Below are 18,275 nucleotides of genomic sequence, written 5' to 3'. Positions count from 1 at the left end.
GGCCACCTTCTTTGTACGAGTTACAGCTGTGAGTGCCCCTGTGCACCAGGCCACCTTCTTTGTATGAGTTAACATCCATCTGCTTGGTACCTTTGAGGAGTTAATAGCATCTTGGATAGGGAGTGACTCTCAGAGCATCCATAGCATTAGGGAAGGGAGTGAGAGAAGAATTTCCAAGCATCCTGGGAGTATCTAAGGCAGCCAAACCAGCTGCAAACACCCTATAGAAGCTGCTACATCCTATAGTAGCCCATTAAAAGACTCTCCCCTACTTATAAAAGGATGGGTGGCCCAAAAAACGCCTCTCTCTTTCCAGCAAGAAAATTCCCCTCAAATAGTTAAAATATTACATGTGTGAGGAGCCCTGCAAGGATGTCTGTCGACAGACACTGAAGGGTCTCACCAGGGCAACCAGGCCATTGTTTCCCTGGTAATCTTCTATTGCTTCACTTATGGAGGCTTAATCCCCTTTTAAACAAATTGCTGCAGCAGCAGTGGCTCCTCACACTCTCAGCAAACGGGGTCAGCCCAAGCAGGGTGCAGCAGGCTCTCCACCATGAGACAGGGCCTATTTAATGTGCCCGGGGCGTGGGTCCCACCATCCCCATGGAATGTTTGCGTTTGAAGTGGGGCTGGAGAAACGGTTGCCCCTCAGGCCCTTCCATTCCAGGCCCAAGAGCAGCTCTCCCCTGGCTTCCCACCCCGCACCAGGGCTTTCCCTGCTGCTTTGCTCTGTTGCAGTTGGATGACAGGCTGGTGTCCTACCTCCCTGGTCGACTGGTAGCCAAGGAAGAGCTAAGAAAAGGCACGTTGGATGAAGGGAACTGGCGGTTTGAACCTGGCTGCAGGCCGAGTGGGGAGAAGAGGATGGACGCTGGTGGTGAGAAGAGATCTTTGCTGCTGAGTTAAAGGTGGTTTTTCTAATGGCTGATGGTCCACATTTTTCCCTCCTTCCTCCACTGACCATGGCTCCAAGCTGGACACAGCCAAGGTGTGGCCCAACAGGCCATGGGGTTCTCCTTGCACTGGGCCTCTCCTTCCTGCTGTGGGGGCTCCTGCTGCCTTGCGCAGACTGCGGCCCCCAGACCTCCTGGGGCTACTCAGCCTACGAGATAGTCATTCCAAGGAAAGTTGGCCCCAACGTGGGGAAAGCCGGCCAGGACGTAGTGTCTTATGTCATCAACGTTCAGGGGGTAGATTACACCATTCATCTCAGGCAGAAAGACTTCATAACAAAAAACTTCCCCGTACTCATTTATGACTCCCAAGGGGAAATCATGGTTGAACAGCCCCATGTGCAAGAGGATTGCTATTACCATGGCTATGTGGAAGGCATCCCAAACTCCATGGTGTCCCTGACTACCTGCTCTGGGCTCAGAGGACTGCTGCAGATTAGAAACTCAAGCTACAGCATCGAGCCCCTGGCACCTTCCACCACGGCTGAGCATCTTCTGTTGCTGAGGGAGGAGGTGGTTCCTGGAACAGTGATATATAAAATGTCCCAGAAAGGCAAACAATTTCCAGGTCCTGGTACAGCAATTAGGCAGTTCCAGCCCCAGAAGCACACACGGTATTTGGAGCTTCTTGTCGTGGTGGACAAAGAAGGTTTAGACACCTTTGGCAGAAGTATAACTAATGTGACACTGGAAGTTATTGAAATAATCAATCTGGTGGACGGGCTCTTTCATTCTTTCCGCCTTCGTGTTTTGATAACTGCACTAGAGGTTTGGGTAGAGAAGAACCCAATCGCTGTTACTGAAAACATTACCGAGGTCCTTCATAATTTCAACCTTTGGCGGCAGCAGCAAAGCCTTACGCATGACATGGGGTGTCTCTTTGCCTCGAAGAGCTTTAGTGACAGCCCGGGAGTGTTGCACATGGGGGACAAATCCAACTTTGCCAGTGCATGTGATACAAAACGTGCCTCTGCGGTCGTATCGTTTGCAAAACAGCCTTACATGGAGACGGCCATCCATGTCGCTCGTGCGTTAGGGTATGCCCTTGGCATGGAGTACAACGACAGGTACTGCAGATGTGGCAACACGTCGAAATGCATCATGAGCACCAACGGCACGGTGAACTATCAATTCAGCAACTGCAGCAAAAAGCAGTATTTTGATTTTATAGCGTCAGGCCGAGGATTCTGCCTTATTAACGCCCCAGAATCGATAAAGACATTTGCACTGCGGCGCTGTGGGAACGGCATCGTGGACATTGGGGAAGAGTGCGACTGCGGCTCGGAATTACAGTGTAAATTGGACCATTGTTGTGACGATACCTGTCACCAAAAAAAAGGAGCCATTTGCACTACTGGAGGCTGCTGTAAGAATTGCAGGCCTCTTCCAGAAGGACACGTGTGTAGGAAGAGCGCTGGTCTGTGTGATTTGCCTGAGTATTGCAACGGGGTATCTGCGCATTGCCCAGCAGATGTGGCCAAGCAAGATGGGACTGTGTGTGCCGAGGATGGGCACTGTTATGCAGGCAAATGCCAATCCCGCACGCTACAGTGTATGAGTATCTTTGGCAAGGAAGCAAGGCCTGCTCCACTACCGTGTTTCCAGGAGGTGAACATGAAAGGGGATCGGTTTGGCAATTGCAGGGGAGACGGCGCAAATGTTGACTTTCAGAAATGTAAGCTCAAAAATGTCCTGTGTGGGAGGATGCAGTGTATAAATGTTAGAAATCTACCTAAGATGGAAGATCACACAACCATCATTCAAACCCTGGTGGACAATACCTGGTGTTGGGGCACAGACTACCACTTGGGGGTGGACGTTCTGGATGTTGGCATCGTTAAGGACGGCATGCAGTGCGGGGAGAAGAAGATCTGCATTAACCAGACGTGTGTTCCCCAAGAGAGACACTTGACATCCCGCTGTTCCGCTGAGACAACGTGTGGAGGAAAAGGCATCTGCAACACTCGAGGAAACTGCCACTGTGACAATGGCTGGGCACCTCCTTACTGCGAATTTTTTGGCTTTGGAGGAAGTGTTGACAGTGGGCCTGCATCGGTCACTAAAAAGGGGCTTTTTAGCTTCATCGTTGAGATTATTGTAATAAGTGTTGCTGTTCTGGTGCTCACAGCACTTGCCATAGGGCACGTGAGAAAGCTCAGAGTAACCCAAGCATTGAACAGATTCATCGGATGCTTTCAGGCTAAAGAACAGGCTTCTGAGAAGGGTGCGAAGGACCAGACAGAAGAAGACATCTCAAAACCAGCTGAGTACGAAACCACTTCTGTGTAGGACTTCAAGTGGCAGCAATGGAAAGCTGGACTCAGTCACTAGACTCAGACTCCAGAGACCAGACATTTCAAACTGATCCAGATGCAAGCATAGAGCTAGGGGACCTCATTTTTATTTTGTAGGATGGAATAGAATAGCAAATAGAAAATAGCAAAATTAAATTGTTTCGCTTGACCTTGCTCCATAGGCGAAAAAAAAGTCAATGACAAAAATGACCGAGGCGCTCTGGTTAATTTAAAATCTGCCTGCTGATTTACCCTGACAGACACAGACTGAGCAAGGAGGCTCCTGGGAGGACTGAGGCAGAGCCTTTTGCAAGGCAAGAGCAGTGGCCAACTCTCAGCCCAGAGTGTGGGGGGGCTACAGCAACGAGTCCCCCTCTCCACTAATCCCCCACTCCCCAAAGGACACCTGCACTTCCCTCTGAGCAAAGGTGGGTCACAGAACTTCTACTATGGAAGGGGTGCAAACTGTCCACACCACTGTATAGAACTTTGTCCCCACACCCTATGGCCACCTCCTCTGGTGCTGGGGTCCCAGAGTCCCACCTTCAAGTCCATCCAGTCACCACAGCCCATGAACAAACGTGAGCTGCTGAGAACATCAGGTGGTGTTATGCAGGAGACAGGAGGAGGGAGAAAAAGAGCTCTGAGGCTTGATTACAGGAGAAAAAGATGTGGAATATATCTGAAAGGAAAGAAGTGGGGGGGGAAAAATATCATTACTGCTCACATCAGTAGCCTCTGTGGAAAGCAGAAAGCTGGCAGGATCGTTTGGACAGGAGCTTTCAAGGAAGGCTTTGAGCAGGTAAAGCTGTCAGCAGCATCCGATCCCCGTCAGGCTGAGCTTGACAAAAAAGCCAGGCGGCTGTGGAGGTGTCAGTGCAAGCTGGGAGCAGCAGGCGCAGGGACGGTGCAAAAAAAAATTAAAAAAAAATAAAATCACTTCAGCACATCCTGAGGAAGCAGCCGAAACGCTGGGGAGCAGGATTGCTTTGTGCTAGAAGAGGAAATTTTCCCCACTGGAACGGGCTGTTGCTCACCTCCAGGCAGAGCTGGTTAATGATAAATTCAGAGCTGCAGAGGTTGCTGCTGCCAGTGCTCAACGTGTGTATGAAATGTGTTTTTTCTGTGTGTAACGAGCTGTGTCTGCCATCCCTCTGGCACAGGCCAGGTGTGCGGGGTAACCACCAACTGATGGATGCCCCGTGGGTGGTGTTTACAGCAGGAGTCTCCAGAGAAAATAACAGAACTTCGGTAGTATGGGCATATAACTTACAAAAAAAAATAAACATACATATACATACATGTTCTGGCTACAGACGCGATCAATTTATCCAAAACATACTGCTATCCTCTGAAGATTCACATCTCCCTGATTGGGCTGGAGACCTGGATATACAGCAACTTCATCAGGTAGAGTCAGGATATAGAAAAAGTTCTTAAAAAATTTAACGACTGGGGAAAAAGGGATCTTTCTCAGATGATGGAATACGACATTGCACATTTATTTACATGGACTTTGGACTAATTGTTGGGCTGGCATATGTAGGTAGCATCTGCCACCCTGGTTATCAGTTGAGTGTTGTCTCACACATACGGAGAGATTTCATAAGCTTTGTGATTATTTTTACCCCGAAGGTGGACTGCTTGTCCCAGGAGATTTTTCACAAAGGGATTTACAGAATGTAACTGTGTAAACTGTATGAAAGTTAATTACACAAAGCTTGAGTATTTCCTCTTCTTGTGTTACCTACTATGTAAATAAATTTGGGTTGGACCCAAAAAGTGAAACTGTTAGAAAATAGAGTGCAAAAGTGAGAGAGTTGTTTTCAACTCAGCTAAAGATTTGTTCCTATAGAACAGTGGCACCTTAGTAAATAATTCACTTGCCCACCTAGAAGAGTACAAACAGATTTATGTAAAGTCCTGCTCACCTGGTTCATGAGAGATGCTCCATCTGCTTCGACCATGAGGTTGAAGAAGCTTATTTTTCTGAAGGGAAATGTGCAAAAAGTCGACGCACAGAAGTGAGTGCAGATTTTTTTTAAGCTACTTTGCAATTTGTCATTCCTTGCAGTTGGCTATTAGCGTGGTATATGTTCTTATTTTTTACAGTAAATTAAAAGTCAGAGATTGAAAAATATTAACCTTTGCTTTACTGTTAATTTGTAATGGCAAACACTTAGAGAATTAAAACAACCTTTGACCACCTACCCTCAAACGAGCTGTACCAGATCTCTGAGCTGTTACATATAATTTGCTGCATTTCTACAGACATTTCCATACGGAGAAAGTCTGTACTAAAGATTTACCACATTTAGAGAATCCATTTACAGTCCATACAAACCTGTGAAATAAATAACTATCTTCACTGAAGTGTCTGGTTTCCAACCAATCTGCTCAGGCTCCTCCAGCACTACGGCTAACTTTGCTGCTGGCAAGACAGTCTCACAGCAGACAGCCCACTACTGGGTCTGGCTGATGCTGCTAAAACACGACGAGGGCTCGTTAGGATGCTGCATGTTCTCCTTTGGTGCAGGGGATTCATCAGAGCAGGGTGGACGTGGAGCCCTCTGCATCTGGTGGGCTGGCAGGGAGCGTGCTGGAGTAGAACTTCTTCTGGGAGCGTAGAAGAGGAGTCTGAGTGTCGACATCTCGGCAGGCGTTGCGTTTGAGGGAGAGGAAGACGTGCTGCGTCCAGCCGTAGACGATGCAGTTCAGAAGCCCCTGGGAAGCTGCTGTCAGAGCCTGGGAGAGACCAGAGTGGGAGATTGGGGCTCTCGTGACAGCCAGGATGGCTCCCTGACATGCCAAGCTGTCAAACCCAACGTGTTATGCCAAGCCTCCCACTTCCAGCATGATTTTATCTATCTGCATTCCCCTGTGACAGAGGAATCTTGCAGTTATTTGAATAATCTTTGCTAAATGCTGCCTCAAGGCACAGCAAGGAGCTGGACAAGTGTTGTGGAGGAATTGCATTTGGAGACTTTCATAGAAAGGGGAAAAAACTAACTGATTTCTGGGGATCCTTTCTAGTCCTAGTTTCTACAGTTACCACGATGCTGTGATTTTGGTTACCGAGACCTTTTCAAGCCTGTGAAGATCATAAAACAACTAACAACGAAACGAAGATCTTTGCCAACCAAAAGCATAAACCAATCAGACTTACGATCTTTGTGGCTACAAACATGCCTTGTCTGACAGAGATTAGAACTCGTTTTCTGGTTCAAGCAGAAAAGACAAAACACAGGAGATCACAGAGGAAGACACTTACCTGTAGAATTAGAAGAGCCATGTAGATTTTGCTGTTGGTTGAAACAGTCAGCTTCAGTATTCCAAGGAGGACAGCTGTGAAAAGGGATGGACAAGAAGGTACTGCTTTAATCCCACCTCTTCTGAGTTTCATTGCCAGGCACTCTGTTCTAGGGGAACATTGTGAGAGTAACTGAGCTCTCTGCTAACCTGGGGCCCAGCAGCAGAAGAATGCGATGGGGTAAAAAACCACTCGTTGTTCTACCATCTTAATCATGGCCCACTGCTGATCCCCCAGGAATCCTGTGGAGTTTACAAACCTTTTGTACAAGCCTCGGGCTTGACTGAGTATAACCTGAAAAAGAACAAGCATACACCATTGTTAGTACTTTGTGCTCATGCTCTGATCTGGCTTCATCTAGGACAGAGTATCCCATTTCTATCTATCAAACCTTTCCGTGCAACAGTGTGCTTCCTGGGGGAGAGCCATTGCTTTGTACGTGACCTTTTCTCAACTGAAGACTCTGAACTGATTTGGGACCTTTTTGACCCATGCAGTAGTGATCTCTGCAGCCATGCTCTGAGCCTGCTAAATCCTTTTTGGGGTGGGCTGACAGAACACAGGACTCCAGGTGGATTTCTATGGCGGCACAATGGTATTTTCTCTCCCTGACCCCTCTCCCAAAAGGGAAGCAGCACCCCACAGTTCTTCCCCTGACATTGCCTGGCCTCTGGCACCATCCAAGCAAATTTGTAAAGAATGAAAAGGGGAAAATCTTCTCACATTGATCATCTGGACGCAACGACTAGTGTGCAAGGACTACATCTCTTACCAAAATGGCTATGAAGCTGATCAGAAAGGAAATGAGGAAGATCCCAATGCCATAGAAATGCATCGCACGGCAAACAGAGCCACTCAGGGTTTGCGGCTCGTTGGTGGGCATGGCGATTTCCGTGTGCATCAAGAGACATCTGTGGGGAGAACAGGAACAGCCTGAGCTCCTGACATGACTCATAAGCAGTGGGGCTGTTTCAGAGGTGTGTGAAGCTCACCCGTGCTTCTGGCTGAAGTTCTGGTAGCAATTACTGCTGTTGCCCAGGCAAAACACAGGCACCATGAGAAGGAAAGGGATCAGGCTAAGAGGAGAAAGGACAACAGCACAGTTATTAGTTACTGCATTGCACTGTCCCCATCCCCAACCAAACACTACTTGGTTTTTCTCTCATCACTACAAAGGACTTAAAAATAGTTTTTATTGACACTGCTCTGGAGGAGTATTTTATCAGCTTTACTGACTTCTGCACTTTCATTCATGCAGGCAATACACTGGTAAAGGGAGCACTTTCTGAAAAACTATATATAGTTAATACAGTTATAACTAACTTGGTCAGAGAAAGGCCCTCACATCCAGAGCCTCTTGCTCTGAGTTCATTAGGTCACTCTCCTCTTCCTGATGAGCTACCTGGCAAACACAGGTTTTAGTAAAACTTGCTTCAGAATAAGTAGGAAGCAGAGATCAGCACACTAGTCTTTACCAAAACTACATAATTCTGCCAGAGAGAATTAAATCTTACCTGGACAAGATCGTTGCTATTCGGCCAATGCAACTTGCATAATCTACAACCTGCAAAGTCCAAAGGGCTTAATTAAATGAACGCTTCCATACAGCCACTGGTTTGGAGGAACTGGCTCCGAGGGAGCACTTCAGCACCTGAGGGTTCTTCAAATGATGATTAACCCCCAGACTGAGTACAAACGTTGGTTTCAACTTTGCACTGAATCAATACTCCCACGTTCAGCCACTACTGGTTTGCAACAGAAACAACCAATGCTTTCACCTGATAATTGGCTTGTTCTCCTTCAAGACTAGAGGATTTGGGAAGGGAATTTGGAACTGAACAAGGAGCAGACACTTGATAAGCTCTCTGGTGTAACTTACTCATTTTTTGTACTGTTCATTCACTTAACCTGGCCCTGTTCCTTAGAAACTTCATGTTCTGACGAAGAAATGCAGGCAATTTGGAGTGTCCTGGTCTCTGTTCACCAGGAAATGTACTTTGGCAGCTGGAATCCACACTCTAGCTACGACAACACAACGTGGGCACAGCTGTAGTGGTGGGGAGCTTATGGTAGGTACCATAAGATGTAGGGCAATATTCATGGTGTTTTGAATGGTGGACCAGGAAGAAGGAAACCAATCCTACAGGTGGATTTGAATGGTGGACCAGGAAGAAGGAAACCAGTCCTACAGGTCCAAACCCTCTGGACAAGAGCAACTGAAATATAGATTGATATGTCCAGCCTGCTGCTCCCGAAACAACGCATGGAATACCTGGGATACCAGGTTTGCTGCACATGGCAAATATCTGGGAAAGAGAAAGGCTGTGTAAGGAAATGGGGCTGATGGGTTCAATGGGAAGAGCTGGATAAGGAATCTGTTGTCTTGCAGCAATACGGGAGCAACACACTGGTTACAGCAATGATGGTGCCTCCCTGTTTAGCCAGGTGTGAGGAATGAAACAACTGCAAGGGGAGATTTTGGTCATGCGGTAACGTGAAGTGTTTGTTTAGCCTGCAACGCAGGGAGTATTTTTCTGAGTAGTATGTCCTTGTTCCTCGGTTCCCAGCGATTACACCGGTTCCCCAAAGGGCTTTTGTAAAGGCCAGCGATGATGAAGTGAGGACTGGCCACTGTTCCCAGAGCCAAACGGTCTTTTTATCAGTAGCTTACTTCCGTCACACCTATCTCGAATTCTTACAATACCTGACTGATGCTCTTGAACACTGTATGACACCTGGGGAGGATAGACATTGTCAGGTCTCAGTTCCAGGCTGTCCAGGCACCCTCTGCTTTCCTGTCCCCTCTGCTGTGCACTGGCAGAAGGCAGTGACAGCAACCAATGGCTCAGTTGGTGCAAATTGTTGTTCTTCTAACTGCAGAAGAACTTCACCAATACCCAGTCCTGAGCTCTCTGCTCTGAGCTGTACATTGCCACTGGCCTTTGTCTGCTTTAGTTTTACAAGCCTAATCTTCCACCGAAGCAGACCCAGCAGTAACTCTGCTGACCTCAGTGGGCAAGATATGTCAATTCATACAGCGCTGGGGCAGAAGGGTCTTCAAATCCCTTATGGTGAGATACACTGTTAAGTGTGCACCTCCTAAACCCCACCACAACCCCACAGTTAGACCTTGGTAGCCAAAGGTTGTTGCACTTCAGTCCTACTCACCTGGGGGGGCATCCTGAAAAGGTTCTGGTTGTATTTCACCTTGAGGTCCATGTACAGATGCCAGGTGTAGTTGGCAGTGTATAGGAAAGAGGCCACATAGAATATCTGAGAAATATAAACAGACAGTGTTTCAGTCCTATAATAATCGTTCCTGTAGCAATTTTAGTTCATCACTGATGAACCCAAAGCCCACGAGATGGAGGCAGGATGCTAAACAGTGTAGTGGGCAGCCAAAGGTGAGGGTCCCTGCTCAGCCCCTGTGCTCACGTCTACTGGGTTGCAGTTGGACACCAACTGGGAGAAGTCAGGTAGAGGAGGGGTTCCCATCTTAGACTGCACAAAGGCAGCTACACTTTGGCCTCAAACAGGGGACAGGAGAACTAATGACAGCAGGACTGTCTTAAAAATACAAATATTTATGGCTCAGCTCATTTTTTGGCCCAAATCCAAGCAACAAAGCATATAAAGGCGTTTGGACCTTCTCTGTGCTACAACCATTTGGAAACACAACACAGATGAGGCACTAAGATTTGCTTCTCACATAATGAGCTCACTACACAGTGAATTCACGGAAACAGAACACAATAGTATATATGAAGAGGAAAGCGGGGGCAGAAAATATCTGCACTAAACCTGAGTCGACTTCCCAAGAGCCCTTTTCTCTCCATGGGAAAAAGAAGGAAAGAAAAGACACAGCACAAAGTTTCCCACTGAGAGTTTCACAGCCCTCGATCCCAACCTCAAATGAGACCAAATACCTAAAATCTCCTTTAAAAAAATGCAAATCTTTGTTGCATTGCTTTCTGAACCCATGGTTGCTCCAGGCAGTCAAGTATAAACAGTGCTGCCTAATCATACTATATATATGCGAGTGCTGGGTTTGTTTCAGGAAACACATGCCTCAGTGGCAAAGGCAAAGAGGAAGGGCTGGACAAGTTAATTTTTCTGTGGATTTGTTATCCTTTGCCAAAAAGGCAAGAAGCACAGGTTTGGCGCCCTGGTGTCATCTAAGGCTGGGAAAGTAGTCAATAAATAAGCTTGGTCTTCTTCACTGAGGTTGCAAATGCTCTTGGCTGATTCTGAAGAGGCAGAGTCCAAGGGGCTGCTACATCACAGCAGGAACATTACAGTGACTTTCCAGCTCATTAGACGTGGTTTAATGAGGGTTTGTTGCCCTTCAGTTACTTCCAGGGAAGGTCATCAAAACAGTCCACAAAGATCATTCTCTTGCACTTCAAAATGCTTTAGAGAGGCTCAGAAAATGTCAGCAGCGCCTTCTTTTTTGGAAGAGGGAACCAAAAGCCACTTGAGAAGTTGCCAGCAGAAAGAAAAGGGAGTTCTGCTCTCCTGAGCCCCAGCTTCGGGGCCGTGGACAGCCCTGCAGCGCTCACCATGAGGAGATAAAGCAGGGGCTGGGATACATGAGAGTCCCTCATTATAACACTTCTGCAGCTCCCCATTGTGCTCACCAGCGTGAGCAGAGCCTGCCAGGACATTATTAGGCCACTGGAACTGAACTGGAAGAATGTGGGGGAATTGTGCAATTATAACCACAATCTCTATTCTGGACTTTATTATCATAATGCAAAGGCAAGGCAGGGAGGGGGAGAGAACAGCATCAAAGGACAGCAGAAGGGAGCAGTATTTTATATTTAATATCAACCAAGAGGTTGGGTTGAAACAGGGAAAGTCCAAGAAACAGATCAATCTCCTCCTTTAGGAGACAGTATGGATGCTGGGGGAGTTCCATCTGCTGTAACAGTAATAAAGTGATGGTAAACAGGCTGAATAAGCCTAAATATTGTCCTGCTGCTAAGACAGTCCCTTGAGACAACCACATCACGTGGACCATAGTGTGAGCGTCTCCAAGGGCTGCCATCTGCAAACACCACTGCTGAGCAGCCTTGGGCCTGTCCCCATCCTTGTCGCTCAAGGCATTTTACATCTTCTAGGTGTTGGCGTGCAAAGAAGCTCCGTGTGTTCATGAGACACCCAGGAACGCAACCCTTTTGAGACTTGGAGAAGTCTGCACGGGCAGAATGGGGCCAGGAGGCATCTACTCATTTCCTTCGGTCACAGATCACTTATGCTCTGCAGAAGCTGCTGGTTAAACCTGTTACTGGCTCCCACTTACGCACAAGGCGTTCCCACCACGCAAGGGCATTGCTGGGGTGTTTAGCAAGGAGGTGTCCTGCACCGTGTCACGTGCACCATGCGGGCACGGTTGCTATGGTAAGTGCTACGTTTGTTTTAATTTCTTCCAGAGCAAACAGCAGCGACAGCTCTTGTCAGACGCCAAGCTGGCTCTGCCACCCTGGCAGCCCTCCTGCTGGAGGTGGTCTGCTGGTGGCAATGCAGCAGAGGAGCCCAGCAACCCTATGGCCAAGGTCAGGATGTGTCAGGCACCCTGCCCCCACCCCACCACAGCACCCTGGCTGTCCCCTGTGGGGCTGTGGTAAAGGCAAATCCTATAGGAACTTGCCCAAGGCCAGCTCTGCCTACCCAGACTGCCTTTCCCAGTATTGTAAAGCTCCCACATTGTCCCCATCCTTTGCTGGTGTCCCCGAGAAGCATGGCCACAGGCTGGAAAAGCAAGGGCAGAAAAGAGCCAGAAATGCATGGGAGCATAGCATGCTCACAGTGTCTCTGCTGAGAAATGATGGTGTACAGTCTATATCCAACCTAATTATTTTCTAACAGTGCAGCCTGTCTCCTCCAGGCCATAAAAAGATCACACCAGCATTAAGAAACGTTCTCCAGGCAAAGCTGCAAGGGAAACAGCTCAGAAACGCCTTCAGTCCCACATGCTCCTTCAACCTTCTGGCTCTGAAAAGCCTCTCCCAAGCTCTTCTCATTTCCCCCTGTGCCATCATTTAACAAACATCTTTGACACTGTTCTCCGTCACTCCCAAGTGGCCAAGTTTCACACACCCAACTGTTTCCTCTCTCGACGTGAACATATTGCGGTGCTTCCACAGCGGCACAGGGGAGCTAGAGAAACCAGAGATAAGCCAGGAGTGGAACAGCTGCTCTCGCCATCAGGAGTATTACAGTTTTACCCACAAGAACAGCTGTTGAAACAATTCCGGGCTGCAGGCACCCATCCCCAGGCACACAACAACGTGAACACTTCCATACTGCACACGCAGCTACTTCCCTGCCCTCTCGGAGGTTCATGGGGAACCTCCGGCTTCAGATGGTGCTGCTGAGCAAGGAGAGTTCCCATCTGTGGGTACCATCACTGCCCGAGCCCACACAACACACATCAAGGCTCCCGACAGCCACTGGCTCTTCCCAGCCACGTTTTTGTGGGTCCTTTGAAAGGAAAGCGATAAGCCCAGAGATCACCGCTTGTGAACCACCGCTGTGGCCCAAGCTTGGCCGTATCCTGCAGAGCTTTTTGAGAGCAGGGATTTGCAAAACCTAATGCTGAAATGGGAACTCGGTGAGACAAAAGCAAACTGTCAGGAAAACCGTATTTCACTCACTCCATTCCAATTAGTCTCTGGCACACGGAATCAGCTGGAAAGCAGCCAAATCGCTGGGGCATGGGGCTGAGCTTGCGCTGATGGGGCAGCCCCTGAGCATCCTTGGGATTGTTTGAGAGAGGATAAGGCCAAGTCAGCAAAAGCAGCGCTGTTTATATGAGTAATGTTGTAAGTCTGAGCTCAAGCGAATCGCAGAATGTGTCTGTTCCTGCCCAGGGTGGAAGAAGCATGAAGAGGAACAGAAAAGCTGCCGTGAGAGGCACAGAGACCATCCTCGGCATGGTTCCAAGAGGAAACAGATTAATGCCCATCTATTCACTTTACACAAGCAACCCAAACGTGGCGACCACAAAATCCCATGCTCTCTTTGCCTTCCTCATTGCCTCTCACAAACCAGATGTCCTTAAAACCAAGCATCGTTATCTCCATTTCACACACAAGGTGAAGATATCTGATAATTCAAGTTCACATGGGAAGTCTTTGCCAAAATCCCCCACTGCCATGCTCTGATTACCAGGGAAGCTAATTAAGGCAATGGGTGCAAAGTAACAAGCATGAATGGTGATGTCAAGGCTACTCACTTGTCCTGTTGCTTGCAGGTTATAGCAGATGAGATCCTGCTTGGAGGTCGGTGTGCTATAGAAAAGCGCTCCAGCAAGCCAGCACATGCCCAGAAGTAGATCAGAGAGGCTCAGGTAGAAAAGAGGACGAACCTGGGAAAAGTGAGATTGGTCAGTAGGTCCAAGTGATGGTCACAACACTCCCACGACCACCTACAGCAGCAGCTTTACCCCCTTGTCTAGACAGGCTTTTGTTCTCCAGCTGTCCCTGCACACAAAATCCATGCTGATTCTTGCTCTCGGGGGCTGTTTCAATGCAGATACCCTGCTCTAACCACCCTTTCTCCCACTAGCAACACCCAAAGATCCAAGAGCAGCATCAAATCTTACAGAAAATACTTCAAAGGTCCAGAATGTTACAATTCTGCAGAGTGGGACAGGTTGGCAAGGAGAAGAGATGTTATTTCTTAAATCAACTGATAGAAAAATCAAACTTTTGATAAACACAAAACCTTCTTCGGGTCTGAAATAACTTGAAACAGACATTTTTCTTACGTGTTGCATGTCATTTCAGTTGGTGACTAAAGCTGAATCTATTTTACATGCCAAACTAATTTTCACTGTGAGAGCCACTCTGCCGCACGCTGCATCTTACTGGAACAGAGTCGCGGCTCCTCTAATGGCAGTTTCCAGCCCATTTCCAGTTTGCACGCACTGGCCAAGAGGACTGTAAACAATGTAGGAAAACATTTGTGCAAAATTCTGGCCAACATTTTTGCTGCTAGTGGGAGAGCAGAGACTCTGGAAAAGCAGCCTAATTATCTAAATTCTTAATTGCAGTCTTTGGTACCTAATTTTCAGCATCCCAGAGAGAAAATGATGTGTGGGTTTTTTTCCCCTACAGGAAATTATAATGCTAAACGCAGCATGGAAACATTTCAGGAGGCCTTGATTTTAAGAAGATTTTTTTTTTTTTTTTTCACAGAAATGAGTTTTTGGTGAGATTTGCCTTCCTATTCTCCTTCAAGTAAATTTTTGCCACCCCTTGATTTTAAGAAGATTTTTTTTTTTTTTTTCACAGAACTGAGTTTTTGGTGAGATTTGCCTCCCTATTTTCCTTTAAGTAAATGTTTGCCACCCCATTGAGTTGTGTGACAACAGCATGGCAGGTCCTCTGCCTTCTGCAGGGTTTCTCTCCTCAAACATTCTTGTCTTTCCAGTTCCATAGTTGTACCATCTGACCCAGCGACACGGTAAATCAAACTGTTGTTGCTAACTAAATATCTGGAGCTAGTTTCTACGTCATCGCGTTTACAAATGCCTTTTTTAACCAGGCTTTTCCTTCCTGGTGCAGAATTGAAGCCCCTGCAGGCAGCCACAGGCAGGAGAGGCTGGAGACACCCTCCAGTTTGCCAGCACAGCAGGTTAAAAACCGAGCGGCTCCGAAATAAGCAAAGCAGCAACTTTTGCAATCGAACAGGTGACCCCTTTCTCTAGCAACAAGTGTCCTTGGAGCAAAGCACGGCTGTTTGGTTGAGGAGTTATTTTGGCACAGACCTAAATAAAGAAGTAGGTGACATAGTGGTGAGTGAAAAGCAGCATGGCTCTTACTTGCAAAACAAAAAAACAACAAAAAAAAAGAAAAAAACCAAACCCAAATGGTATTTATAAAATAGAGGAAGGGAATGTAAAGACGTAATGATTCAGATGAGCTGCTAGGCTGGTGCATACATGTTGATTTATCTCTGCTTGGCCATTGCCCAGGGACATCTGCCTGCACAGAACCTGTTGACATGGCCAAGGAAATTCTTTGTTGCTTGTCATCATCTCTTCTGAATGATTTAGCTCAGGCTGAAGAGTTTTATTGACCCCACAGAGACATAAAACGAGCTTCAAGAATGCAATATTTGATTTCCTAGGCTGGGGGCAGGAGGGGAAGTGTTTATAACATTGTTCTCCTCCCAGCCTCCAGAGCTGTTTATTTTCAAACATTTTACCCTGGAGCCTCATGACTTGGGGAATAAGCTGTTTGTGGCAAGCTTTGATATGGATCTCGTCCAGCCCCTTTGTTTACAAATTTCCACTTACGACCAGAAACATGGGGACAAGGCGATGGGGAAGTTACTGAAGATTTTGCCACTTTTGAAACACCAGCACCAGATCTCCCCTGGCAGCAGAACAAGAGCCTGGGAGCCTGATGCAGACAAGTCGCTCCAGCTGGTAGCTATCCCTCCTATCCGGATTTGCAGTAATAATCTGAGCAGAAACATCTGGGCTCCCTTGAGCAGGAAAGGTCCATCTGTGACCTGGAGCCATGCGTGGCTCACAAGCAGCTAGAGGACAGCTCCCAAGCCACAGCCACATCATATGACTAATAGCAGAAGGGCTCCTGAGTAATTCAGGCTGCTAGCCATGGAAGTAAACGGGCTGAGGCTGCTGAGTCACATCGGGACATCTGCCAAACCCAGCTCCATATCATACCAGAGTGGAGGACCCCAGGAGAGAAACCTGTCTGGAGCTCTCCAGGTGCAGGAGATGTGGTAGAGGGAGCCTTTGATATGCACCTTGTGCAGCACAAACTGGGGAAGGGTTTCCACCCCAGCACTTAAGGTGAAGTTCCAACCTTCCTTCCTCCCTGGGAATGCATGGAGATCTCTGCAGCTCAAAGTGCTGGGATGAGCATTTCCAGGAGGCTGGCTGCCTTGGGAGCACAGCTGCCCTGCATGCTCTAAGTGCTGCAAATTTGCCCTGCAAACCTGCACTGATGTCCTCCTTCCCACCCTGCTGCATCCAACCATGTGTCAGTGTTCAGCTTGATTGCATGCCTTCCTTCTCTGAGGATAACTCACTGCATTCCCTAGAAGTCCTGTCCTCTGGGCTGCAGATCAAACCCACGATGTACAAAGACTATCAAAGACAAGGGAAGTACAAACACAACGTGGTTACCCCATAGCTACCACTGTCCTACTGCTCATGGCAGTAACCTGTTATCTGCATGGTCCAGAGACTGGGCTGCCAGACACTTGCAAATCCTGGACAACAAACCCCTTCACACAGATCAGCTCTATGCATCCCTTTGGGTAAGTCAGACAGAGGGACTGTCTGTGGACAGCAAAAGCCTGGCAGGCTTGGGATGGAGGTCTACGGTCACTGTGCATGTGCCAGCCACATCTGGTACATCCCAGACATGTGGGGTTCCACACGTGTGATGCTCTCGGGATGTCCCGAGCACTGTATCCATGTCAGATCTGCAGTGCACATGTGGATGGTCCCACCCTGAGGGACATTTGCACCCTGCAAGCTGCACCTACTTCAGCATTAGAAATGTTCATGGCTCCTGTGCACAGCCAGGGTGAATCCTCCAAAGCCCCACTGTGGAGCCCTGCACAACAAACTGCTTTTCAGCCTGTCCTCTATTTGTCTGAACTTTGCAGCATCTTTGAGTTGTATCAGGTTTAGTAGTGCACCTGCCTGGAAAAACTTCTCAGAGCTACCCAGAGACGGACACTTGTAAATGCATTTCCTACAGGGGCACCTTCAACTTCCACTTCAGCAGCCTCGTATGCAGCTCCTCAGCCCTCCAGGTGTTTTGCCCTGGAGAGGAGGACACGCTAACAGATGGGCATTCCCAGGAATGACTGGAGGACATCCCTGAAGTGGCAGCTGAGGAACCCACTTCTCCCTGCGTGGGTGCAGTTCAAGGTTAGTCCCTTCAACTCATATCACAGACCAAGTGCCAAACTCTTGGCAAGCCCTTTGCCTCCCTCCCGGCTGTTTAACGAGGTTTAACCACAACAACCTGAGACCTGCAGTTGCTCCTAGCCTAGCTCCTCACCCACCCAGGGCTGCGTGTCCCACCTGCAAGGTACTGACACCCCAATTTAGGGAGGGCAAAGGAGGCGCAGTCCTTACCTCGGGGGACCGCACCACATTTTGAAAGATGGCATAGGCAATAATTGAGCTGGAACCTATAACACTGAGAAAACAAAGCACAGGTTGGAAGGGGAGCACATCTGTTTCGCTGGGATAAGCGTTTTCTCTGTTTTTCTGGAGAAAATCATCGTTGCAACAGTAACTCCATCCCGGGGAAGCGGGTTTAGCAGCGCGTTGTACCTGAGCATGGCCATGGTGAACTGTATCCACTGGAGAGCCGAGTAGACCTGGGGAGAAGGAGGGGGCCCCGCTCAGCACGACACGGACCGGGGGGTACGGGGGGTCGGTCCCAGCCCGCAGCCCCCGGGAGAGGGGCGGGCAGGGCTGCCGGTACCGCAGGGCACGGAGCGGGGCTGGCCGGGGACGAAGGGGAGCGCACGGAGGGGACGGGCAGTGTCCCCGGAGAGGGGACAGCCTCTACCCCCGGGGGTCCCGGTGTCGGTGGGGCTCGCTCACCTCCTGCCAGCCCCCATCCAGCCGGGCCGCCTCCGCCGGGAGGGCCATGGGGACCCTCCGCCGCCGCCGCCAAGCTCCCGGGGCTGCGGGTACCGCCCGCGCTCCGCCCC

At 48.6% G+C, this 18,275-nt stretch overlaps 2 protein-coding genes across 2 annotated transcripts; one reads left to right on the top strand and one right to left on the bottom strand.

Moving 5' to 3' along the window:
• Window positions 1-110: 110 nt before the first annotated feature.
• Window positions 111-5,623, top strand: LOC106899142 (disintegrin and metalloproteinase domain-containing protein 9-like). The gene has a single exon (XM_014960828.1). It carries the CDS (start codon window positions 924-926, stop codon window positions 3,243-3,245), a length of 2,322 nt encoding a protein of 773 aa, XP_014816314.1. The 5' UTR covers window positions 111-923; the 3' UTR covers window positions 3,246-5,623.
• On the bottom strand, window positions 5,604-18,263 carry TMEM116 (transmembrane protein 116). The gene is made up of 11 exons (XM_014960840.1): window positions 18,166-18,263; window positions 17,890-17,936; window positions 17,689-17,752; window positions 13,798-13,929; window positions 9,729-9,833; window positions 8,075-8,124; window positions 7,553-7,636; window positions 7,333-7,471; window positions 6,710-6,854; window positions 6,522-6,595; window positions 5,604-5,995 (listed from the first exon to the last, which is right to left on the bottom strand). The coding sequence occupies exons 1-11, from the start codon at window positions 18,211-18,213 to the stop codon at window positions 5,795-5,797; spliced, it is 1,089 nt and encodes a 362-aa protein (XP_014816326.1). The 5' UTR covers window positions 18,214-18,263; the 3' UTR covers window positions 5,604-5,794.
• Window positions 18,264-18,275: the final 12 nt, after the last annotated feature.

This window comes from Calidris pugnax, unplaced genomic scaffold, assembly GCF_001431845.1.
Source record: "Calidris pugnax isolate Ruff unplaced genomic scaffold, ASM143184v1 scaffold32, whole genome shotgun sequence".
Taxonomy (NCBI): Eukaryota; Metazoa; Chordata; class Aves; order Charadriiformes; family Scolopacidae; genus Calidris; species Calidris pugnax.
The sequence above is the reverse complement of the archived record's forward strand: the minus strand, read 5'-3'. Positions and strand labels throughout refer to the sequence as shown.

Excerpts from the sequence above, each read along its gene's own strand:
- TMEM116 (XM_014960840.1), bottom strand. The coding sequence starts at position 18,213 with ATGGCCCTCCCGGCGGAGGCGGCCCGGCTGGATGGGGGCTGGCAGGAG. Across the intron at positions 13,930-17,688 it reads ATGTGGTGCGGTCCCCCGAG|GTTCGTCCTCTTTTCTACCT; the intron begins GTAAGGACTGCG and ends CACTTTTCCCAG. Across the intron at positions 6,596-6,709 it reads CTTCTGCTGCTGGGCCCCAG|CTGTCCTCCTTGGAATACTG; the intron begins GTTAGCAGAGAG and ends CCCTTTTCACAG.
- LOC106899142 (XM_014960828.1), top strand. The coding sequence starts at position 924 with ATGGCTGATGGTCCACATTTTTCCCTCCTTCCTCCACTGACCATGGCT.